At 44.2% G+C, this 22,994-nt stretch overlaps 1 protein-coding gene across 1 annotated transcript in view; it reads right to left on the bottom strand.

Annotated features, from left to right (window-relative positions):
* Positions 1 to 22,994, bottom strand: part of LOC135057277 (vasoactive intestinal polypeptide receptor 1-like) — a 335,092-nt gene that overhangs the window by 240,460 nt on the left and 71,638 nt on the right. The window contains exon 6 of the mRNA XM_063963168.1: positions 17,160 to 17,267. Within this exon, the coding sequence (XP_063819238.1) occupies positions 17,160 to 17,267 (108 nt within the window). The remainder of the gene's footprint in view (positions 1 to 17,159; positions 17,268 to 22,994) is intronic.

Raw genomic sequence — 22,994 nt, 5'->3', positions numbered from 1 at the left:
GTGTCAGACAGGATGGCACTTTTAAAAACTAGGCCCCAAACAGCACATCATGCAAAGAAGAAAAAGAGGTGCAATGAGGTAGCTGGATGACTAAGCTAAGCGACACAAGTGTGCAGCACAAACATCTGGCCCATCTAGGAGTGGCACTGCAGTTGCAGAAAGGATGGCACTTAAAAAAACTAGGCCCCAAACAGCACATCATGCAAAGTAGTAAAATAGATGCAATGAGGTAGCTGTATGACTAAGCTAAGCAACACAAGTGTGCGGCACAAACACCTGGCTCATCTAGGAGTGGCACTGCAGTGGCAGACAGGATGGCACTTTAAAAAACTAGTCCCCAAACAGCACATGATACAAAGAAAAAAAGAGGTGCAAGATGGAATTGTCCTTGGGCCCTCACACCCACCCTTATGTTGTATAAACAGGACATGCACACTTTAACAAACCAATCATTTCAGCGACAGGGTCTGCCACACGACTGTGGCTGAAATGATTGGTTTGTTTGGGCCCCCACCAAAAAAGAAGCAATCAATCTCTCCTTGCGCAAACTGGCTCTATAGGAGCAAGATGTCGACCTCATCCTCCGATTCCTCACCCCTTTCACTGTGTACATCCTCCTTCTCACAGAGTATTCATTCGTCCCCACTGGAATCAACCATCACAGGTCCCTGTGTACTTTATTAGATATGTCAATAATCATTGGCAGGTCCTTCAGTCCGGACCAGATGTCAGCACTCACTCCTGACTGCGCTGTATCACCGCGAGTGGGTGGGCTAGGAAATCTTATCTTTTTCCTCGCAGCCCCAGTTGCGAGAGAAATTGGAGGAGGAGCTGTTGATGGGTCACGTTCTGCTTGAGTTGACAATTTTCCACCAGCAGGTCTTTGAAACTCTGCAGACTTGTGTCTGCCGTAAAGAGAGATACAACGTAGGCTTTAAACCTAGGATCGAGCACGGTGGCCAAAATGTAGTGCTCTGATTTCAACAGATTGAGCACCCTTGAATCCTGGCAAAGTGAATGAAGGGCTCCATCCACAAGTCCCACATACTTTGCGGAATCGCTCCGTCTTAGCTCCTCCTTCAATTTCTCCAGCTGCTTCTGCAAAAGCCTGATAAGGGGAATGACCTGACTCAAGCTGGCAGTGTCTGAACTGACTTCACGTGTGGCAAGTTCGAAGGGTTGGAGAACCTTGCACAAGACGGAAATCAATCTCCACTGTGCTTGAGTTAGGTGCATTCCCCTTCCTTTGCCTATATTGTAAGTTGATGTATAGGCTTGAATGGCCTTTTGCTGCTCCTCCATCCTCTGAAGCATATAGAGTGTTGAATTCCACCATGTTACCACCTCTTGCTTCAGGTGATGGCAGGGCAGATTCTGGTGTGTTTGATGGCGCTCCAGTCTTCAGCACGTGGTGGCTGAAAGCCGAAAGTGGCCCGCAATTTTTCGGGCCACCGACAGCATCTCCTGCATGCCCCTGTCATTTTTCAAAAAATTCTGCACCTCCAACTTAATTGTATGTGCAAAACATGGGACATGCTGGAATTTGCCCAGATGTAATGCATGCACAATATTGGTGGCATTGTCCGATATCACAAATCCCCAGGAGAGTCTAATTAGGGTAAGCCATTGTGCAGTGATGTTCCTCAGTTTCCATAAGAGGTTGTCAGTGGTGTGCCTCTTACGGAAAGCGGTGATACATAGCGTAGCCTGCCTAGGAACAAGTTGGCGTTTGCAAGATGCTGCTACTGGTGCCGCCGCTGTTGTTGCTGCGGGAGGCAATACATCTACTGAGTGGGCTGTCACAGTCATATAGTCCTTAGTCTGCCCTGGTCCAATTGTCCACATGTCCATTGTTAAGTGGAAGTGGGTACAACTGCATTTTGTAGGACACTGAGGACACTTTCTGACGTGAAGTGGAACCTAGATGGGATTTGATACCGGGGACACAGTACCTCAAACAATTCTCTAGGTCTCACTGAACTAATGGCAGATACTGGATGCACATCCAACACCAACATAAGTGTCAAGGCCTCAGTTATCCATTTGCAAAAGGATGATTGCTGTCATATTTCATCTTCCTCACAAAGGACTGTTGGACAGTCAATTGCTTAGTTGAAGTAGTACAAGTGGTCTTTCAACTTCCCCTCTGGGATGTCAATCGACTCCCAGCAGCAACAACAGCAGTGGCAGCAACAGCAGGCATACAAATCAAGGATCCACTGGAGGAATCCCGGTTAGGAGGGTACTTCTCAGTCTTGCCAGTGACAGGGCCTACAGGACTATTGACATTCCTAACTGAGGAGTAAGTTGACGATGAGGGAGTTGGTTGTGTGGCTTGCAGGAGCTTGGGTACAAGAAGAAGAAGCGATTTAGGTGTCAGTCGTCTACTTACGCTCTTACCCAAAGTTTCACAGCTTGACACTGACGTCTGATGAATGCACTGCAGGTGACGTATAAGGGAGGATGTTTCTAGGTGGTTAACAACCTTACCCCTAATTATTACAGATTGACAGAGGCAAAACACCTGTTATCTGGATTTGTGGAGAAATAATTCCACACCGAAGAGGCATCACAATGGGCTTCTTCATCCCATGGACAACAGGTGTCTCCCCCGGTGCCTCATTTAAACAAACCACATCACCATCAGAATCCTCATCGTCAACTTCCTCCTCAGCGCCAGCAACACCCATATCCATATCCTCATCCTGGTGTTCTTCAATTTGAATATCAGAAACCGGACTGTGGGTGCTCCTTCCAGCACTTGCAGGGGGCGTGCAAATGGTGGAAGGAGCCACCTCTTCTCGTCCAGTGTTGGGAAGGTCAGGCATCGCAACCGCCGACACACTTGGGAGTAAATTTACTAAGGTGGTAGATTTTTAGAACTGGTGATGTTGCCTATGGCAACCAATCAGATTCTACTTACCATTTATCTAGCTGCTTCTAGCAGATAATAGATATAATCTAATTGGTTGCTATGGGCAACATCACCTGTTCTAAAAATCTCCCACCTTAGTAAATTTACCCCATGGACTCTCCTTGGGGATTTGTGATATCATCTTATAACACACAGTTCTTTGCTGTGCTTTTTCCAGCTTAACTCTTATAATTTTTCTAGCGGGAGGATGAGGGCTTCCATCGTCATGTGAAGCTGAACCACTAGTCATGAACATAAGCCAGGGCCTTAGCCGTTCCTTGCCACTCCATGTCGTAAATGGCATATTGGCAAGTTTACGTTTCTCCTCAGACCATTTAAATTTATTCTTTTTACTGAACTTTGGCTTTTTGCATTTTACATGCCCTCTACTAACACAATGGGCATCAGCCTTGGCAGACAACGTTGATGGCATTTCATTGTCTATGTTATGACTAGTGGCAGCAGCTTCAGCACTAGGAGGAAGTGGTTCTTGATCTTTCCCTATTTTATCCTCCAAATTTTTGTTCTCCATTATTTTTCTGGAGTTATATAGCAATGGCCCTCATTCCGAGTTGTTCGCTCGCTAGCTGATTTTAGCATCCGTGCAAACGCTAAGCCGCCGCCCTCTGGGAGTGTATCTTAGCTTAGCAGAAGTGCGAACGAAAGGATCGCACAGCGGCTACAAAATATTTTTGTGCAGCTTCAGAGTAGCTCCAGAGCTACTCCTAGCTTGCAATGACTATAGACTATTTAGTTCCTGTTTTGATGTCATGAACACATCCTGCGTTCGGCCAGCCACGCCTGCATTTCCCCAGGCACACCTGCATTTGTATGTGACACGCCAGCGTATTTTCACACACTCCCTGAAAATGGTCAGTTACTTCCCAGAAACACACACTTCCTGTCAATCACTCTGCGGCCAGCAGTGCAACTGAAAAGCATCGCTAGACCTTGTGTGAAACTTCAACGGCCGTTGTGAAAGTACGTCGGGCGTGTGCATTGCACCGCATATGCATGCGCAGAATTGCCGATTTTTTGCCTGATCGCTGCGCTGTGACCGAAAACAGCTAGCGAACAACTCGGAATGACCACCAATATGCAGTACAGGAGAGCGTAAATCTACACCACACAGGGCAAACACTGTGAAAATTATTTGTATTAAATATTAATAACCCCTTTTTTTGGAGTAAATAATATACAGCACAGGACAGCACCACTGCAGTGGCAAGCGCAGGATTTGCATGGGGGGGTTTCCAGAACTGGGCGGAGCCAATCACGGGGGTGGGGACTGAGGTGACCCAGAATATGCTGGGTCCGTAAAACTAGTGTGTCTGTGTGTATATATATATCTACACACACACATATATATACACACACACACATCATATTAAACATGTATATATATATATATATATATATATATATATATATGTGTGTATACACACACAGTACATATATATATATACACATGTATATATATCAAGTGTGTGTGTGTGTGTGTGTGTGTGTTTATATGTATGTATATACATGTGTATATATGTATGCACATGGATATATATATGTACTATAATTAAAATAAAGTAAACTTTTATTGCACTTACAAGTGCCACTAGGAAGATAGCAGGCTGCAGAAGACGCTAGACAGCCATTAATAATACTCATGCAGCTAAAAAAAAAAAAAAAAAAAAAAAAATTTCAGTGGAGGGGGGTTTCTGGGTGCTCGGAAACCCCCCCCTGGGTGCGCCACTGCACTGAACTTATATGGCAGCACCACTGGACTGGATTTTTACGGAATTATATGGAGTTATACGGAATTATACGGCATGATCACTGGAATTATACGACAGGATACAGGAAATATACAGCAGGATCACTGGACTTATACAGCAGGATCACTGGATTTATTACGCAGTACCGCTGGACATATGCGGCAGTACTGCTAGACGTATACGGCAGTATCAATGGACATATGCAGCAGTATCACTGGACATATGCAGCAGTATCACTGGACATATATGGCAGTATCACTGGACTGTACTTATACGCCAGTTCCACTGTAATTATATGGCAGGATCACTGGATTTATACACCAGTACCACTGGAATTATACGGCAGGATCACTGGAATTATACGGCATGATCACTGGAAATATACGACAGGATACAGGAAATATACAGCAGGATCACTGGATTTATTACGCAGTACCGCTGGACATATGCGGCAGTACTGCTAGACGTATACGGCAGTATCAATGGACATATGCGGCAGTATCACTGGACATATATGGCAGTATCACTGGACTGTACTTATACGCCAGTTCCACTGTAATTATATGGCAGGATCACTGGATTTATACACCAGTACCACTGGAATTATACGGCAGGATCACTGGAATTATACGGCAGGATCACTGGAATTATACGGCAGGATCACTGGAATTATACGGCAGGATCACTGGAATTATACGGCAGGATCACTGGATTTATACGGCAGGATCACTGGATTTATACGGCAGTACCGCTGGACATTTATGGCAATATCAATGGACATATACGGCAGTATCACTGGACATATACGGCAGTGTCACTGGACTGGAGTTATATGCCAGTACCACTGTAATTATACGGAAGGATCAATGGATTTATACGGCAGGATCACTGTAATTATACGGCAGGATCAGTGGAATTATATGGCAGCATCACTGGATTTATACGGCAGTACCGCTGGACATATACGGCTGGATCAATGGACATATAAGGCATATACGCTAAAGCTCTCTCTCAATAGTATTCCCCCCAAATTGTTACATAAATATTTTATGGTGTCTTTATTTCAACATAAAAATTCCTCACCCAAGATGGCTGCTTTTGCATTACATTCCACTTACCTCCAGAGGCAATGAAATCATGAAATCATGACTTGGTTATAAAGGTGTCACATTAACCAATAGATAAGTGACATTATCAATAAACTTCTGGAGACAAAAAGAGCGCACACAATGGGTGAGCCCTGACTTCTTCTGACTCTCCATTGCGCTGGAGCTCACAGAAAAGTGGGTTCAATGGCAGTTATTGATTTCCGTGGCAGGTGATATCTTTGTCTCCTCTTTCATGTCTTTCTTTTTTAAATCTCTTTATTTATAAAGGTAGATGACAGGAAAATAAAATATACATACAGCAAAGAGGATGTCATGACATCAAAAAGTACAGCCACATAAAGGAAAAGTACATAATACATGTAACAATAAAACTATGGTGTGTGTGGTGTAGTTCCGAAGAGACTCTGAAATTTTAATATGCAGTACAAAAAGAAAGATAACAAAGGACTTGCTTCTGTATTTTTGAAATCAGAATGTGTTGACCAGCAACATCTGGTAAATATAACAATGGATATAAAATAAGAAAAATAACTGGGTTGAGAGGGGGATTCTATTCGTCACTGTCACTACTTTTTATAATGCCAGCTGGCGTTCATGCTTGGCACTGGACAGCCACACTGTAGCTGCAAGGGATAGGGAAGATAGAGCTGGGTGTGATAAGGATTTACATGCCTCTGGGCTTGATGTCCATTGGAGTGCGCGTAGCTGATGGGGTGGTCAGGAGGTTACAGGATGGCAATAGGGTGAGTAATGAGGATGGCCCCAGTTTCATGGCTTATACATAGACATACCATACAAAGGGGTCTATTTACTAAGCCTTGGATGGAGATAAATCCGCCGGAGATAAAGTGCCAGCCGATCGGCTCCTAAATTCCATGTCACAGGTTTAGTTTGAAAAATGACAGTTAGGTGCCGATTGGCTGGGACTTTATCTACGTAGGATTTATCTCCATCTAAGGCTTAGTAAATAGACCCCTAAACCTTTAAACCGAGATGCTCTTAGATTACACAGTTTCTTTTGCTGATTAATACCAGATGAATCGCAGGCTTGAAGTCAGCCAGCCACAGATAGTATGGTAAACTTATTTATACACTACATAGTTCCCTTTTTCGCTGATTAACAGACATGTATAAACCACCTTATAAGCTTGTTTATAGTATATTTTCCTATGATGAGAGGTTTTCTAGAGAAAGAGACAGGTTTTGTCCTAGCACCAGTGACAGCTGTGAGGGGAGTGTGCAATTGCCATACTGACACTGTAGACTGGTACTGTATGTGACAGATGTTTCAAGGTCTATATGGCATAGAAAGTTCCAAAAGCAGCATACAGAGAAGGAAATATCAACTCAGTTAGATTGTTGACCACTCTGGTAGAACATAAAGTAGTATAATACTGTTCTAAATAGTGTCAATCATATAATCATATTTTAATGGATAATAATTAGGAATAAAAACCACCAGTTACATGGTATTTAACAAGATTGGCAGCACAGGATCCACCTGTTTCTCTGTACTGAAGCTGGAGGTTTGTTGCCGGCTCCCCTCGAGGCTAATTTATCACTATTGTTGATCTGATGTAGATTTTGATGAGACGAATAGACATAATTAACACAACACAATCAAACATTGTTAATGCTTTATTTATGTCAATATATGTTATGCTGTATGACATCAAATTTATTCAACACAAATGGTAATTATTGTTACTGTGTAAATACATGTTTACTCATGATGACTCAATAAAGAAATGTTAAAAAAAAAAACAACACCAGTCATCCCCTAAAACTCATTACTAATCTTTGAAGACACTCTATACTCTATGGCAGGCATTCCCAACTACTGTCCTCAAGGCACACCAACAGTGCAGGTTTTAGTGATATCCAGGCTGCAGCACAGATGGTTAAATCAAAATAACTGAGCTACTAATTAAATCACCTGTGCTGAAGCCTGGATATCACTAAAATCTGCACTGTTATAGGCCCTACACACATGCCGATATTCTGAAAGATATGAACGATCTCGTTCATAAATGAACGAGAACTCGTTCATATCTTTCAGTGTGGAGACTCCAGAGATGAACGATGCGCGGCCCAGCGCTCGTTCATCGCTGATCTCCCGTCGGCTGTGCATGCAGGCCAATATGGACGATCTCGTCCATATTTGCCTGCACTTCAATGCAGCCGGGTGACGGGGGGAGTGAAGAAACTTCACTCCCCCCGTCACTGCCCCCCCGCCGCCGGGTTGCTCGTCGGCCGTATCGGCCGTCGGGCACCTCGGCGGCACATCGCCGAGTGTGTAGGGCCCCTTAGTGTGCCTTGAGGACCGTGGTTGGGAATGCCTCTGTGGTTTCAGATATTAAGCTAAACTACAGTAATCTGTGCAGTAATTAAAAAAATATATATGTTCATAAGGTAGCAAACTGTAACACAAAGATGACCTGCTGTCAGCATTTAGAAAATTTTTGTACAATCATTTCCCTAAAGAAACTTTCAATTATTTAAATCAAGGTTGATTAGGAACTCACTTTTCCCTTTTCTCTGAGGGGATATAGTTTGAAATGAACTTTAGAAGACTTAACATTATAACAACAATCATACTCACTGGACACCAATTATTGTAGTGGCAGACATGTTGAAGACCAAGCTCAAGGTGAACTTGGAAATACTCAGTAGTGACACCAATATTGGAGACCAAGCATAGAGATCATTTTAGAGATTAATAAAAAAAAATCTGTAATCATATTTGAGAGCATGCGCAAAATGAAACTAGCATTCTCAATAGACTTACAGCAGCCATATTGGATACCTACTGTAGTATTCAGCAGTAAATAATCACAAGTCACAAGCTCTTTACACACATGATGGTCATGTAATAGAGACATTGTTCAAAAGTAAAACGTAAAAAATAAGTTAAATAGTCAGTGTTGGGTGGCACCCTAAGACCCAGCGGTACTTAGCCAGCCATACAAGAGATCATAAGGCTCCTGCAAGGCTTATTCAAAACTAAAGTAAAAAAAAATATCTGTTGGACTGAAATTTGTACAGCTGCAGTGTTACACTGACCCGTCTTTTCAAGAGCTATATACTTTACATTTCTTAAAAATTATTTTTATTTTTAAAGTTTAATATTTACATTTGTCAGTTATCTGCATGTATGTGCAATGTGTATTTTTCATATACAAGACTTTATAATACAACTGAAGTGTTTAGGTGAAAGGCAAAAGTGTAGCTCCACTAGGAATGCACATCCGTATGTATAGGCTGGTCATAAAAGATTGATGCAAAAATAAATGTTTTTCTCAGTTGTTAACAATGAGGGCTCCTACTTACGTTTGAGGAGAGGAGAGAACACAGCCAGTTCCCAGGTCCCGGCACCTGCGCATCCAGCAGGTGCCAGAACCAGCACATTCACAGAAGCCGTGTGCAACTATACATGCACAAACCCCTGGCTTCTATGGACTGCACCAACTGCAGCCCATAGAAGCTGGATTGGGATGCGTGAAAGGCAGAAAGTGGCTTCCTACAGGAAGCCAGCTCTCTGCTTATCGCAGCCTGGTCTGGCAGTCCCAGAGGGAGGAAACACCTCCCAATGGAGGTTTCTGTGACTGACAGGGAGGTCTTTCAATGGGAAGTCAATGCCAGTCACAGTGAAGTCAGTGCAGTCAAGGACTGTATCTGGTTTCACTGATCCTGAGCTGTGTGGCGGATTTTGACTGGGGGAGCGAGGGGGGGGGGGGGGGGGGGGGGGGGCTGTAGTTCTGCAGCACATACTATAGGTAAAATCCGCCACTGGTTTGTAATAAGCAGAACCTTCTCAGACATTTTCCCTGCAAAGGTCTACAACATACTAGAGATGAGCGGGTTCGGTTTCTCTGAATCCGAACCCGCCAGAACTTCATGTTTTTTTTCACGGGTCCGAGCGACTCGGATCTTCCCGCCTTGCTCGGTTAACCCGAGCGCGCCCGAACGTCATCATGACGCTGTCGGATTCTCGCGAGGCTCGGATTCTATCGCGAGACTCGGATTCTATATAAGGAGCCGCGCGTCGCCGCCATTTTCACACGTGCATTGAGATTGATAGGGAGAGGACGTGGCTGGCGTCCTCTCCGTTTAGAATTAGAATAGATTAGAGAGACACTTGATTTACTAATTTTGGGGAGCATTAGGAGTACTCAGTAGTGTACAGTGCAGAGTTTTGCTGATAGTGACCAGTGACCACCACTTTTATTTATAATCCGTTCTCTGCCTGAAAAAAGCGATACACAGCACACAGTGACTCAGTCACATACCATATCTGTGTGCACTGCTCAGGCTCAGGCCAGTGTGCTGCATCATCTATATATATATATATTATATATCTGTCTGACTGCTCAGCTCACACAGCTTATAATTGTGGGGGAGACTGGGGAGCACTACTGCAGTGCCAGTTATAGGTTATAGCAGGAGCCAGGAGTACATAATATTATATTAAAATTAAACAGTGCACACTTTTGCTGCAGGAGTGCCACTGCCAGTGTGACTAGTGACCAGTGACCTGACCACCAGTATATAATATTAGTAGTATACTATCTCTTTATCAACCAGTCTATATTAGCAGCAGACACAGTACAGTGCGGTAGTTCACGGCTGTGGCTACCTCTGTGTCGGCACTCGGCAGCCCGTCCATAATTGTATATACCAGTGACCTAACCGTGGTTTTTTTTTCTTTCTTTATACATACATACTAGTTACGAGTATACTATCTCTTTATCAACCAGTCTATATATTAGCAGCAGACACAGTACAGTGCGGTAGTTCACGGCTGTGGCTACCTCTGTGTCGGCACTCGGCAGCCCGTCCATAATTGTATATACCACCTAACCGTGGTTTTTTTTTCTTTCTTTATACATACATACTAGTTACGAGTATACTATCTCTTTATCAACCAGTCTATATATTAGCAGCAGACACAGTACAGTGCGGTAGTTCACGGCTGTGGCTACCTCTGTGTCGGCACTCGGCAGCCCGTCCATAATTGTATATACCACCTAACCGTGGTTTTTTTTTCTTTCTTTATACATACATACTAGTTACGAGTATACTATCTCTTTATCAACCAGTCTATATATTAGCAGCAGACACAGTACAGTGCGGTAGTTCACGGCTGTGGCTACCTCTGTGTCGGCACTCGGCAGCCCGTCCATAATTGTATATACCACCTAACCGTGGTTTTTTTTTCTTTCTTTATACATACATACTAGTTACGAGTATACTATCTCTTTATCAACCAGTCTATATATTAGCAGCAGACACAGTACAGTGCGGTAGTTCACGGCTGTGGCTACCTCTGTGTCGGCACTCGGCAGCCCGTCCATAATTGTATATACCACCTAACCGTGGTTTTTTTTTCTTTCTTTATACATACATACTAGTTACGAGTATACTATCTCTTTATCAACCAGTCTATATATTAGCAGCAGACACAGTACAGTGCGGTAGTTCACGGCTGTGGCTACCTCTGTGTCGGCACTCGGCAGCCCGTCCATAATTGTATATACCACCTAACCGTGGTTTTTTTTTCTTTCTTTATACATACATACTAGTTACGAGTATACTATCTCTTTATCAACCAGTCTATATATTAGCAGCAGACACAGTACAGTGCGGTAGTTCACGGCTGTGGCTACCTCTGTGTCGGCACTCGGCAGCCCGTCCATAATTGTATATACCACCTAACCGTGGTTTTTTTTTCTTTCTTTATACATACATACTAGTTACGAGTATACTATCTCTTTATCAACCAGTCTATATATTAGCAGCAGACACAGTACAGTGCGGTAGTTCACGGCTGTGGCTACCTCTGTGTCGGCACTCGGCAGCCCGTCCATAATTGTATATACCACCTAACCGTGGTTTTTTTTTCTTTCTTTATACATACATACTAGTTACGAGTATACTATCTCTTTATCAACCAGTCTATATATTAGCAGCAGACACAGTACAGTGCGGTAGTTCACGGCTGTGGCTACCTCTGTGTCGGCACTCGGCAGCCCGTCCATAATTGTATATACCACCTAACTGTGGTTTTTTTTTCTTTCTTTATACATACATACTAGTTACGAGTATACTATCTCTTTATCAACCAGTCTATATATTAGCAGCAGACACAGTACAGTGCGGTAGTTCACGGCTGTGGCTACCTCTGTGTCGGCACTCGGCAGCCCGTCCATAATTGTATACTAGTATCCAATCCATCCATCTCCATTGTTTACCTGAGGTGCCTTTTAGTTGTGCCTATTAAAATATTGAGAACAAAAATGTTGAGGTTCCAAAATTAGGGAAAGATCAAGATCCACTTCCACCTCGTGCTGAAGCTGCTGCCACTAGTCATGGCCGAGACGATGAAATGCCAGCAACGTCGTCTGCCAAGGCCGATGCCCAATGGCATAGTACAGAGCATGTCAAAACCAAAACACCAAATATCAGTAAAAAAAGGACTCCAAAACCTAAAATAAAATTGTCGGAGGAGAAGCGTAAACTTGCCAATATGCCATTTACCACACGGAGTGGCAAGGAACGGCTGAGGCCCTGGCCTATGTTCATGGCTAGTGGTTCAGCTTCACATGAGGATGGAAGCACTCAGCCTCTCGCTAGAAAACTGAAAAGACTCAAGCTGGCAAAAGCACCGCAAAGAACTGTGCGTTCTTTGAAATCCCAAATCCACAAGGAGAGTCCAATTGTGTCGGTTGCGATGCCTGACCTTCCCAACACTGGACGTGAAGAGCATGCGCCTTCCACCATTTGCACGCCCCCTGCAAGTGCTGGAAGGAGCACCCGCAGTCCAGTTCCTGATAGTCAGATTGAAGATGTCAGTGTTGAAGTACACCAGGATGAGGAGGATATGGGTGTTGCTGGCGCTGGGGAGGAAATTGACCAGGAGGATTCTGATGGTGAGGTGGTTTGTTTAAGTCAGGCACCCGGGGAGACACCTGTTGTCCGTGGGAGGAATATGGCCGTTGACATGCCAGGTGAAAATACCAAAAAAATCAGCTCTTCGGTGTGGAGGTATTTCACCAGAAATGCGGACAACAGGTGTCAAGCCGTGTGTTCCCTTTGTCAAGCTGTAATAAGTAGGGGTAAGGACGTTAACCACCTCGGAACATCCTCCCTTATACGTCACCTGCAGCGCATTCATAATAAGTCAGTGACAAGTTCAAAAACTTTGGGTGACAGCGGAAGCAGTCCACTGACCAGTAAATCCCTTCCTCTTGTAACCAAGCTCACGCAAACCACCCCACCAACTCCCTCAGTGTCAATTTCCTCCTTCCCCAGGAATGCCAATAGTCCTGCAGGCCATGTCACTGGCAATTCTGACGAGTCCTCTCCTGCCTGGGATTCCTCCGATGCATCCTTGCGTGTAACGCCTACTGCTGCTGGCGCTGCTGTTGTTGCCGCTGGGAGTCGATGGTCATCCCAGAGGGGAAGTCGTAAGCCCACTTGTACTACTTCCAGTAAGCAATTGACTGTTCAACAGTCCTTTGCGAGGAAGATGAAATATCACAGCAGTCATCCTACTGCAAAGCGGATTACTGAGTCCTTGACAACTATGTTGGTGTTAGACGTGCGTCCGGTATCCGCCGTTAGTTCACAGGGAACTAGACAATTTATTGAGGCAGTGTGCCCCCGTTACCAAATACCATCTAGGTTCCACTTCTCTAGGCAGGCGATACCGAGAATGTACACGGACGTCAGAAAAAGACTCACCAGTGTCCTAAAAAATGCAGTTGTACCCAATGTCCACTTAACCACGGACATGTGGACAAGTGGAGCAGGGCAGGGTCAGGACTATATGACTGTGACAGCCCACTGGGTAGATGTATGGACTCCCGCCGCAAGAACAGCAGCAGCGGCACCAGTAGCAGCATCTCGCAAACGCCAACTCTTTCCTAGGCAGGCTACGCTTTGTATCACCGCTTTCCAGAATACGCACACAGCTGAAAACCTCTTACGGCAACTGAGGAAGATCATCGCGGAATGGCTTACCCCAATTGGACTCTCCTGTGGATTTGTGGCATCGGACAACGCCAGCAATATTGTGTGTGCATTAAATATGGGCAAATTCCAGCACGTCCCATGTTTTGCACATACCTTGAATTTGGTGGTGCAGAATTTTTTAAAAAACGACAGGGGCGTGCAAGAGATGCTGTCGGTGGCCAGAAAAATTGCGGGACACTTTCGGCGTACAGGCACCACGTACAGAAGACTGGAGCACCACCAAAAACTACTGAACCTGCCCTGCCATCATCTGAAGCAAGAAGTGGTAACGAGGTGGAATTCAACCCTCTATATGCTTCAGAGGTTGGAGGAGCAGCAAAAGGCCATTCAAGCCTATACAATTGAGCACGATATAGGAGGTGGAATGCACCTGTCTCAAGTGCAGTGGAGAATGATTTCAACGTTGTGCAAGGTTCTGATGCCCTTTGAACTTGCCACACGTGAAGTCAGTTCAGACACTGCCAGCCTGAGTCAGGTCATTCCCCTCATCAGGCTTTTGCAGAAGAAGCTGGAGGCATTGAAGAAGGAGCTAAAAGGGAGCGATTCCGCTAGGCATGTGGGACTTGTGGATGCAGCCCTTAATTCGCTTAACAAGGATTCACGGGTGGTCAATCTGTTGAAATCAGAGCACTACATTTTGGCCACCGTGCTCGATCCTAGATTTAAAGCCTACCTTGGATCTCTCTTTCCGGCAGACACAGGTCTGCTGGGGTTGAAAGACCTGCTGGTGACAAAATTGTCAAGTCAAGCGGAACGCGACCTGTCAACATCTCCTCCTTCACATTCTCCCGCAACTGGGGGTGCGAGGAAAAGGCTCAGAATTCCGAGCCCACCCGCTGGCGGTGATGCAGGGCAGTCTGGAGCGACTGCTGATGCTGACATCTGGTCCGGACTGAAGGACCTGACAACGATTACGGACATGTCGTCTACTGTCACTGCATATGATTCTCTCAACATTGATAGAATGGTGGAGGATTATATGAGTGACCGCATCCAAGTAGGCACGTCACACAGTCCGTACTTATACTGGCAGGAAAAAGAGGCAATTTGGAGGCCCTTGCACAAACTGGCTTTATTCTACCTAAGTTGCCCTCCCACAAGTGTGTACTCCGAAAGAGTGTTTAGTGCCGCCGCTCACCTTGTCAGCAATCGGCGTACGAGGTTACATCCAGAAAATGTGGAGAAGATGATGTTCATTAAAATGAATTATAATCAATTCCTCCGCGGAGACATTGACCAGCAGCAATTGCCTCCACAAAGTACACAGGGAGCTGAGATGGTGGATTCCAGTGGGGACGAATTGATAATCTGTGAGGAGGGGGATGTACACGGTGATATATCGGAGGGTGAAGATGAGGTGGACATCTTGCCTCTGTAGAGCCAGTTTGTGCAAGGAGAGATTAATTGCTTCTTTTTTGGGGGGGGTCCAAACCAACCCGTCATATCAGTCACAGTCGTGTGGCAGACCCTGTCACTGAAATGATGGGTTGGTTAAAGTGTGCATGTCCTGTTTTGTTTATACAACATAAGGGTGGGTGGGAGGGCCCAAGGACAATTCCATCTTGCACCTCTTTTTTCTTTTCTTTTTCTTTGCATCATGTGCTGATTGGGGAGGGTTTTTTGGAAGGGACATCCTGCGTGACACTGCAGTGCCACTCCTAGATGGGCCCGGTGTTTGTGTCGGCCACTAGGGTCGCTAATCTTACTCACACAGTCAGCTACCTCATTGCGCCTCTTTTTTTCTTTGCGTCATGTGCTGTTTGGGGAGGGTTTTTTGGAAGGGACATCCTGCGTGACACTGCAGTGCCACTCCTAGATGGGCCCGGTGTTTGTGTCGGCCACTAGGGTCGCTAATCTTACTCACACAGTCAGCTACCTCATTGCGCCTCTTTTTTTCTTTGCGTCATGTGCTGTTTGGGGAGGGTTTTTTGGAAGGGACATCCTGCGTGACACTGCAGTGCCACTCCTAGATGGGCCCGGTGTTTGTGTCGGCCACTAGGGTCGCTAATCTTACTCACACAGTCAGCTACCTCATTGCGCCTCTTTTTTTCTTTGCGTCATGTGCTGTTTGGGGAGGGTTTTTTGGAAGGGACATCCTGCGTGACACTGCAGTGCCACTCCTAGATGGGCCCGGTGTTTGTGTCGGCCACTAGGGTCGCTAATCTTACTCACACAGCTACCTCATTGCGCCTCTTTTTTTCTTTGCGTCATGTGCTGTTTGGGGAGGGTTTTTTGGAAGGGCCATCCTGCGTGACACTGCAGTGCCACTCCTAGATGGGCCCGGTGTTTGTGTTGGCCACTAGGGTCGCTAATCTTACTCACACAGCTACCTCATTGCGCCTCTTTTTTTCTTTGCGTCATGTGCTGTTTGGGGAGGGTTTTTTGGAAGGGACATCCTGCGTGACACTGCAGTGCCACTCCTAGATGGGCCCGGTGTTTGTGTCGGCCACTAGGGTCGCTAATCTTACTCACACAGTCAGCTACCTCATTGCGCCTCTTTTTTTCTTTGCGTCATGTGCTGTTTGGGGAGGGTTTTTTGGAAGGGCCATCCTGCGTGACACTGCAGTGCCACTCCTAGATGGGCCCGGTGTTTGTGTCGGCCACTAGGGTCGCTAATCTTACTCACACAGCTACCTCATTGCGCCTCTTTTTTTCTTTGCGTCATGTGCTGTTTGGGGAGGGTTTTTTGGAAGGGCCATCCTGCGTGACACTGCAGTGCCACTCCTAGATGGGCCCGGTGTTTGTGTCGGCCACTAGGGTCGCTAATCTTACTCACACAGCTACCCCATTGCGCCTCTTTTTTTCTTTGCGTCATGTGCTGTTTGGGGAGGGTTTTTTGGAAGGGACATCCTGCGTGACACTGCAGTGCCACTCCTAGATGGGCCCGGTGTTTGTGTCGGCCACTAGGGTCGCTTATCTTACTCACACAGCGACCTCGGTGCAAATTTTAGGACTAAAAATAATATTGTGAGGTGTGAGGTATTCAGAATAGACTGAAAATGAGTGTAAATTATGGTTTTTGAGGTTAATAATACTTTGGGATCAAAATGACCCCCAAATTCTATGATTTAAGCTGTTTTTTAGTGTTTTTGGAAAAAAACACCCGAATCCAAAACACACCCGAATCCGACAAAAAAAATTCGGTGAGGTTTTGCCAAAACGCGTTCGAACCCAAAACACGGCCGCGGAACCGAACCCAAAACCAAAACACAAAACCCGAAAAATTTCAGGCGCTCATCTCTACAACATACATGGTTGAAAATATTCTAAATTTAGAAAGCAAGACACTACTGAAAGCAAGTGGAGGGCATAATGGAGGTGTGATTGGCCTACCTTTTGTATGCAGATACATCTGAAGGCTTTCTGGACAGTAAACAGTCACTATCTGTCCTAAAGGTGCTGCCAACCAACAATTAACACCATCCCAATCAGTCACACATCCTGTGATATGAAAGAGAAGAAGTTAAATGAGCAATTAATAAATAAAGGAAACAATGTTATTCATACATTTATAATAATTCTCAAAATGGAATACCATTTTGCAGTCTGCTAAAATCAAAAGGTTAGTATATAAACTCCCATATATTAACAAAGAAAAAAAATGTTCATGTTGCAGTGAGTTTGTAAGTTACTTATACATTGAGCTTAAAATCCAACTGTTTTAGGTATTATCTTACTAAATTGTGGGTTTGCTGAATGGCTATGGTGTTCTGCAGCTCAGCAATGATCTTTGACACATAAAGCAGGGATAATTTACAAGAAAAGGAATTTCCATGCTATACAAGGTAGTGAATAGTAGAGATAAGTGCTAAATTCATTATTTCAGTGGTAAGCAGGAAGGAAAATTGGTTTGTAACACTCACAAAGCTGAATCTCTTGTTAATCTGCAATGTTGCCACTACCCATATGATAATGCTGGACAATTATAGGTAAAGCAGGGGATCGCTATTTAAATAAAAAAAACAAAAAAAGTTTAAACAATTACAAAAAAAAACACTTTGTTTAATGTTTGCGGGTTATAATTCTGTTCCCCTCCGTTAATCAGTGGCCAGGGCCAAGTATGGGATTAAGTTGCAATAGGTAGTGAGTGTTAACACATAACAATAATGTCGTGTTACCATTAATTGTCTACCGTCTTGGGACAAGCAAGAGGGGAATGGAAGTTTAAGTGAAGGAGTTTTTTTATGTTGCTCACACAGAACAATACTCTCACACAAGTCCTGTTGTGTGAGTATTGGAAACACAATTACAGCACTCGCTGCACCTCCACACAACATAGAGGCCTATTTATCAAAGAATACTTGCAGGATATTCCCCAAAAAGGCACTTATCCATCCAGCAATACATCAGGGAGTCATCCAATTGGGATGTTGTTAAGATGCCGGCTGTCGGGATCCCAGCTGTCAGAATATTGATGCTGGAATCCCTACATCCATCAGAATTTCTTTGCCAAAATCTTTGCATGATCAGGAGACCAACACTGAAATCCTGACAACCGGAATCCCGACTGTAAGTATAGCGAGCAGGTTAGAGCCGTGGTGGGTGGTTCGGTTTTGGTGCCACCTGGAGGAAATTAGGGTTAGGCTCCACTGGGGTGAGGTTAGGTTTAGGCACTAAGGGGGGAGGGTTAGGCTTAGACTGCAGGAAGGGAGGGAAAAGGTTAGGCATCACAGGGGTGGAGGATAGGGTTAGACACTAAGGGGGAGGTTAGGGTCAGGCTGTGGGAAGACAGGGTTAGGTTTAGGGGGTGGGGAAAGGGGGTAACATACTTACCTCACCCCTGATGGATTTTCAAACATTGGGATGCAAGCATCAGTATTGTGACCATCAACATACTGAACCTTGCCAATTGGCTCTAAATGTATTATGCAGCAAGACAATAACCCCAAGCATATAGCCAATGTCATTAAGAACTGTCTTCAGTTTAAAGAAGAACAAGAAGTCCTGGAAGTAATGATAAGGTGCCCACAGAGCCATGATCTAAACATCATCAAGTCTGTCTGGGATTACATGAAGAGACAGAAGGATTTGAGCAAGCCTACATCCAGAGAAGTATCTTCAAAAACTGTGTGCAAGTGTACCTAGAAGAATTGATGGTATTTTGAAGGCAAAGGGTGGTCACACCAAATATTTATTTGATTTGGATTTGTCACATATTCATTCACTGTGTATTTTGTTAATTGACAAAAATAAACTAACACTTTACAGTTCAGTATTTTTTCAACACCTGCCTAAAACTTCTGCACAGTACTGTGTGTGTGTGTGTGTGTGTGTGTGTGTGTGTGTGTGTGTGTGCGTGCGTGCGTGTGTGTGTGTGTGTGTGTGTATATTATATAAATATATATATATATATATATACACAATTATGGCCCATTGTGGCCACGGACAAAGATTTGGGTGAGACATTTCAGAGCAGGGTTATGCCCAGCTTCACAAGAAAATTTCAGCTTCACAAGAAATAGAAGCATTCGTGACATCGCCGTGAAGACTGATATCTCAGGATTTAATACCCCTATACCACATTTCTTACAACGAAAAAATGGGTGTTATAAATGTAGTGGGTGTGTAACCTGTAGTTACATGGTGCCGGGTGATATGTTTTTTCACCCCCATACGGGCAGAAAATATAGCATTCTATACCCGCTGTCATGTGAATCACGCTTCGTCATTTACTTGCTGAATTGCCCATGTGGTCTTGCCTACATTGGCAAGACAGATTGTCATTTCAAAACTAGAATGGCCCAGCATAGATACGCTATCAGGGAAGCCATCAAGTCAGGAACCAGCGACCAGCCAGTAGCCAGGCACTTTATGCAGGCTAAGCATAATATGGCAACCCTTAGATATCGTATCATAGATCATGTGCCACCCTCTTTACGTGGGGGTGAAAGATCCAAGAAACTACTGCAGCTGGAATCCAAGTGGATTCATCTATTAGATACAATATATCCTAGGGGGTTAAATGAATCTCTGAATCTTAGATGTTTTCTATAGCTTGCATTTAGCGTGTCCATGATTTAATGGTTTCATACGATATGGCAGTAGTATTGTTCTATAAATTTTTATGATAGTTGTTGTCTTTGCACGTTGACTTACTGTATAGTATGTGGCATGTCTTATCTTATATTATTAGCGCACCTCATTTTTATGTATATATTCTTTCATGTATTTTTCTTTGTATGTTTATCTAGAGCATCATATCATGATTGGTAACGCTTTTGTCATTTTGGAGACTTATGTATATAATGACGTTCACTGCACAGTTGTTTATTGACGTTACCATGGTTACTTTGTTTAGCCCCTGCACGCTCGGTGGACGGACCGTGAGGGAGTCACTTCCGGGTTGAAGGGATGTGACGTATCCGGATTCCGGGCAGCGTGTACGGCGGTGGCGGGAGACCTTCATGTGGTTAAGGTATTTAAACTGTTTGTGTGTTTGTAAATGTATCCTAACGACGGGGCTACGGCTCTGAAACGTAGATGTGTCATTAAAACTGCTTCACGTTTGATATTTGAAAGTCTCTGCGTGCCGCCTCCTTCCGTTGTTTAGATTGGGGGCTGCTCTGTCCATGAGGAAGGCACCGTGAGCACATTATCATTGCAGCCGAGGGCCTGCTGGAGTGCCGGATCTTTCTGTGTGTACATGTGAGTACTGGATCCTTTGTGGAGAGCTGTACTTGGATCAAGGCACTGTCATTCAGCCCGTTTTGCACTGAAGGACTCTCTTCCACAACATTTTGTGGTTTGATTCATTGCATTTGGTGCACTTTTTTTCACGTATTGCACTTTAGCACTGTTGCACTTTTTTCATGCCATCATGTCTACTAACAGTGAGGATGTGACTGACCATGAGATACAATTTTTACAGTGTGATAACTATGACACATTTAGCTTCTCTGAAGCTGAAGCAGAGAGCATATTATACAAACAGTCATTTCTTGATTCTGACACGGGTAAAATGCATGATGATTTATTCAGACATTTGCTGAAGTTGCACAAGAGAGAGATTGATTATCTCTATCACGGCATGACTTTGTCAGATTATTATCGGGCTAAGCAAATACCCCGTGGCTTCCGGGTGCATAATATGCCCACAATTGGCCGCTACAACATTGCTTTTTGTAAAAAATGGGTATCAGTTTTAAATAAATGCTCAATGGATTTAATGCTCCTTGTCATAGAAGAGTCGACACGGGAGCTAAAATTAACCAAGGAGCAAATTGCCAGTTTTGAATTAGAGCATGAGTTCAATAAAGAATCCCCTCCAGAATGGTTGGATCAACTATCCACTGAGATTGAGCTATATAAGAACAACCTGATTACATTCAAAAAGTAGAAATTATTCCGGGTGCAGCAGGACTATGAACAGCATAGGGTCTATGCATGGTTGGGCAATAAATCTGAGAAACGCAGGAACCCGTATTTATCATCTAATAGACGAGGTATGGTACGTTTCCATCATTCCAGTACCTCGGCAAGCGAACCTGAGGAGACCTCCACGCAGCCTGAACGTCATCCACGGGACATCCCTTTAGGGGTATGCACCAGAGCCATCATCGCCGGCCGAGAAGTACCCCGATGAGACGAGGCAGGCAAACGAGGAGGCAGGAAAGGAGCAAGAGCAAACTACAAACCACTGAGGGGGAGCCGCCATTAATATTTAATTTGTTTGCCAAACCACTTACCGTGATGGAGGATCGAGTATTGAGCAAAGGTTTAACAATTATTCCAACAAGCTCGCTCAATTCACTTCAATGGAAGATTGACTCTCATAAACTGGTCAGATCAATCAAATTAAAGGAACATTTCAAAGAACAGAACTATGCTGAAACATCAAGCGTACCTGCACAGGTTAGAAAATTAAATCCCTCTTCTTTTGAACCCAACACGTATAATAACTCCATTAAAGCCTTTCATAGATTGTTGGACTCGGCAGGAGAGGATAAATGTGTTAAATCTTACCCTAATCTCAGTAAAAAAAAGAATTTCAGGCATTAAAAGATTTAGGTAAACGTGAGGACATTATAATACGTAATGCCGATAAGGGTGGAGCTATTGTTGTGTTGGACACGTGTAAATATCAGCAAGAATGCGAGCGGTTGCTTGGTGACCAACAGACCTATGGCCGGTTACAGGTTGACCCTACTGTACAATTCAAAGCTGAACTAGATTTGTTGTTGAGGCGTGCTGTTGAGAATAATATCATTACTGATATCGTAGCTAAGATGCTGTCTAGGAATCACCCTGTGGTTCCTGTATGTTATGCAATCCCAAAGCTGCATGAGGATCCCCTTAATCCCCCTGGCAGACCTATTATATCTGCAAGGGGTTCTTTATGTGAACCCTTAGCTGTCTATTGCGATGCGTTTCTACAACCGTGTATCCAAAACATGTTTACGCATCTCAAGGACTCTGCAGCATTACTCAGAATTTTGCACTCTCTAGGGAGATTGCAAGATGACATTGTTCTAGCCTCTATAGATGTGACGAGCCTCTACACCTGTATCCCGCATGGAGCAGGTGTTGAGGCCGTCAGACGGCTTGTTACTAACAATCATCTATATATGGGACCTGATATTAATTTCTTTCTTGAGTTGATTGCATTTACCCTCTCACATAATTATTTTTTATTTGACAAACGGTTTTACATTCAGCGCACTGGGTGCGCAATGGGGTCTGCGGTCGCACCTTCCTTTGCAAATACCTTTATGTGGGAGGTGGAACGGGAGTTGTTTTTTCAGGATATTGGTGTTAGTCAACAACTTTGCCTGTACCAGAGGTATATAGATGATGTATTACTGTTTTGGAAGGGTCATGTAAATCATCTAACATCTATTATTGATACGCACAATAATAGTGATAGCCCGATTAAGTTTACAATGACAACAGAACGCCAACAGATTCATTTTCTGGACATTTGCATTTGTCTAGATGATAATTATATCTCTACGAAGCTATATACTAAACCCACTGATCGGAATAACATACTCAAATTCGACAGTGCCCATCCTAGAGAAACCATGCCGAGTCTTCCTTATTCACAATTTCTCCGTGTGTGCAGGATTACCTCTAATGTTATTGAGAGGGATGCCCAATTAGAGCTTATGACAAAAAAAATTTACAACAGGGCTATACAGAAGACATATTGAGGGCCTCTAGACTTAAAGC

This window comes from Pseudophryne corroboree, chromosome 3 (genome assembly GCF_028390025.1).
Source record: "Pseudophryne corroboree isolate aPseCor3 chromosome 3, aPseCor3.hap2, whole genome shotgun sequence".
Lineage (NCBI taxonomy): Eukaryota > Metazoa > Chordata > Amphibia > Anura > Myobatrachidae > Pseudophryne > Pseudophryne corroboree.
This window is presented reverse-complemented; position numbering and strand designations above follow the sequence as displayed.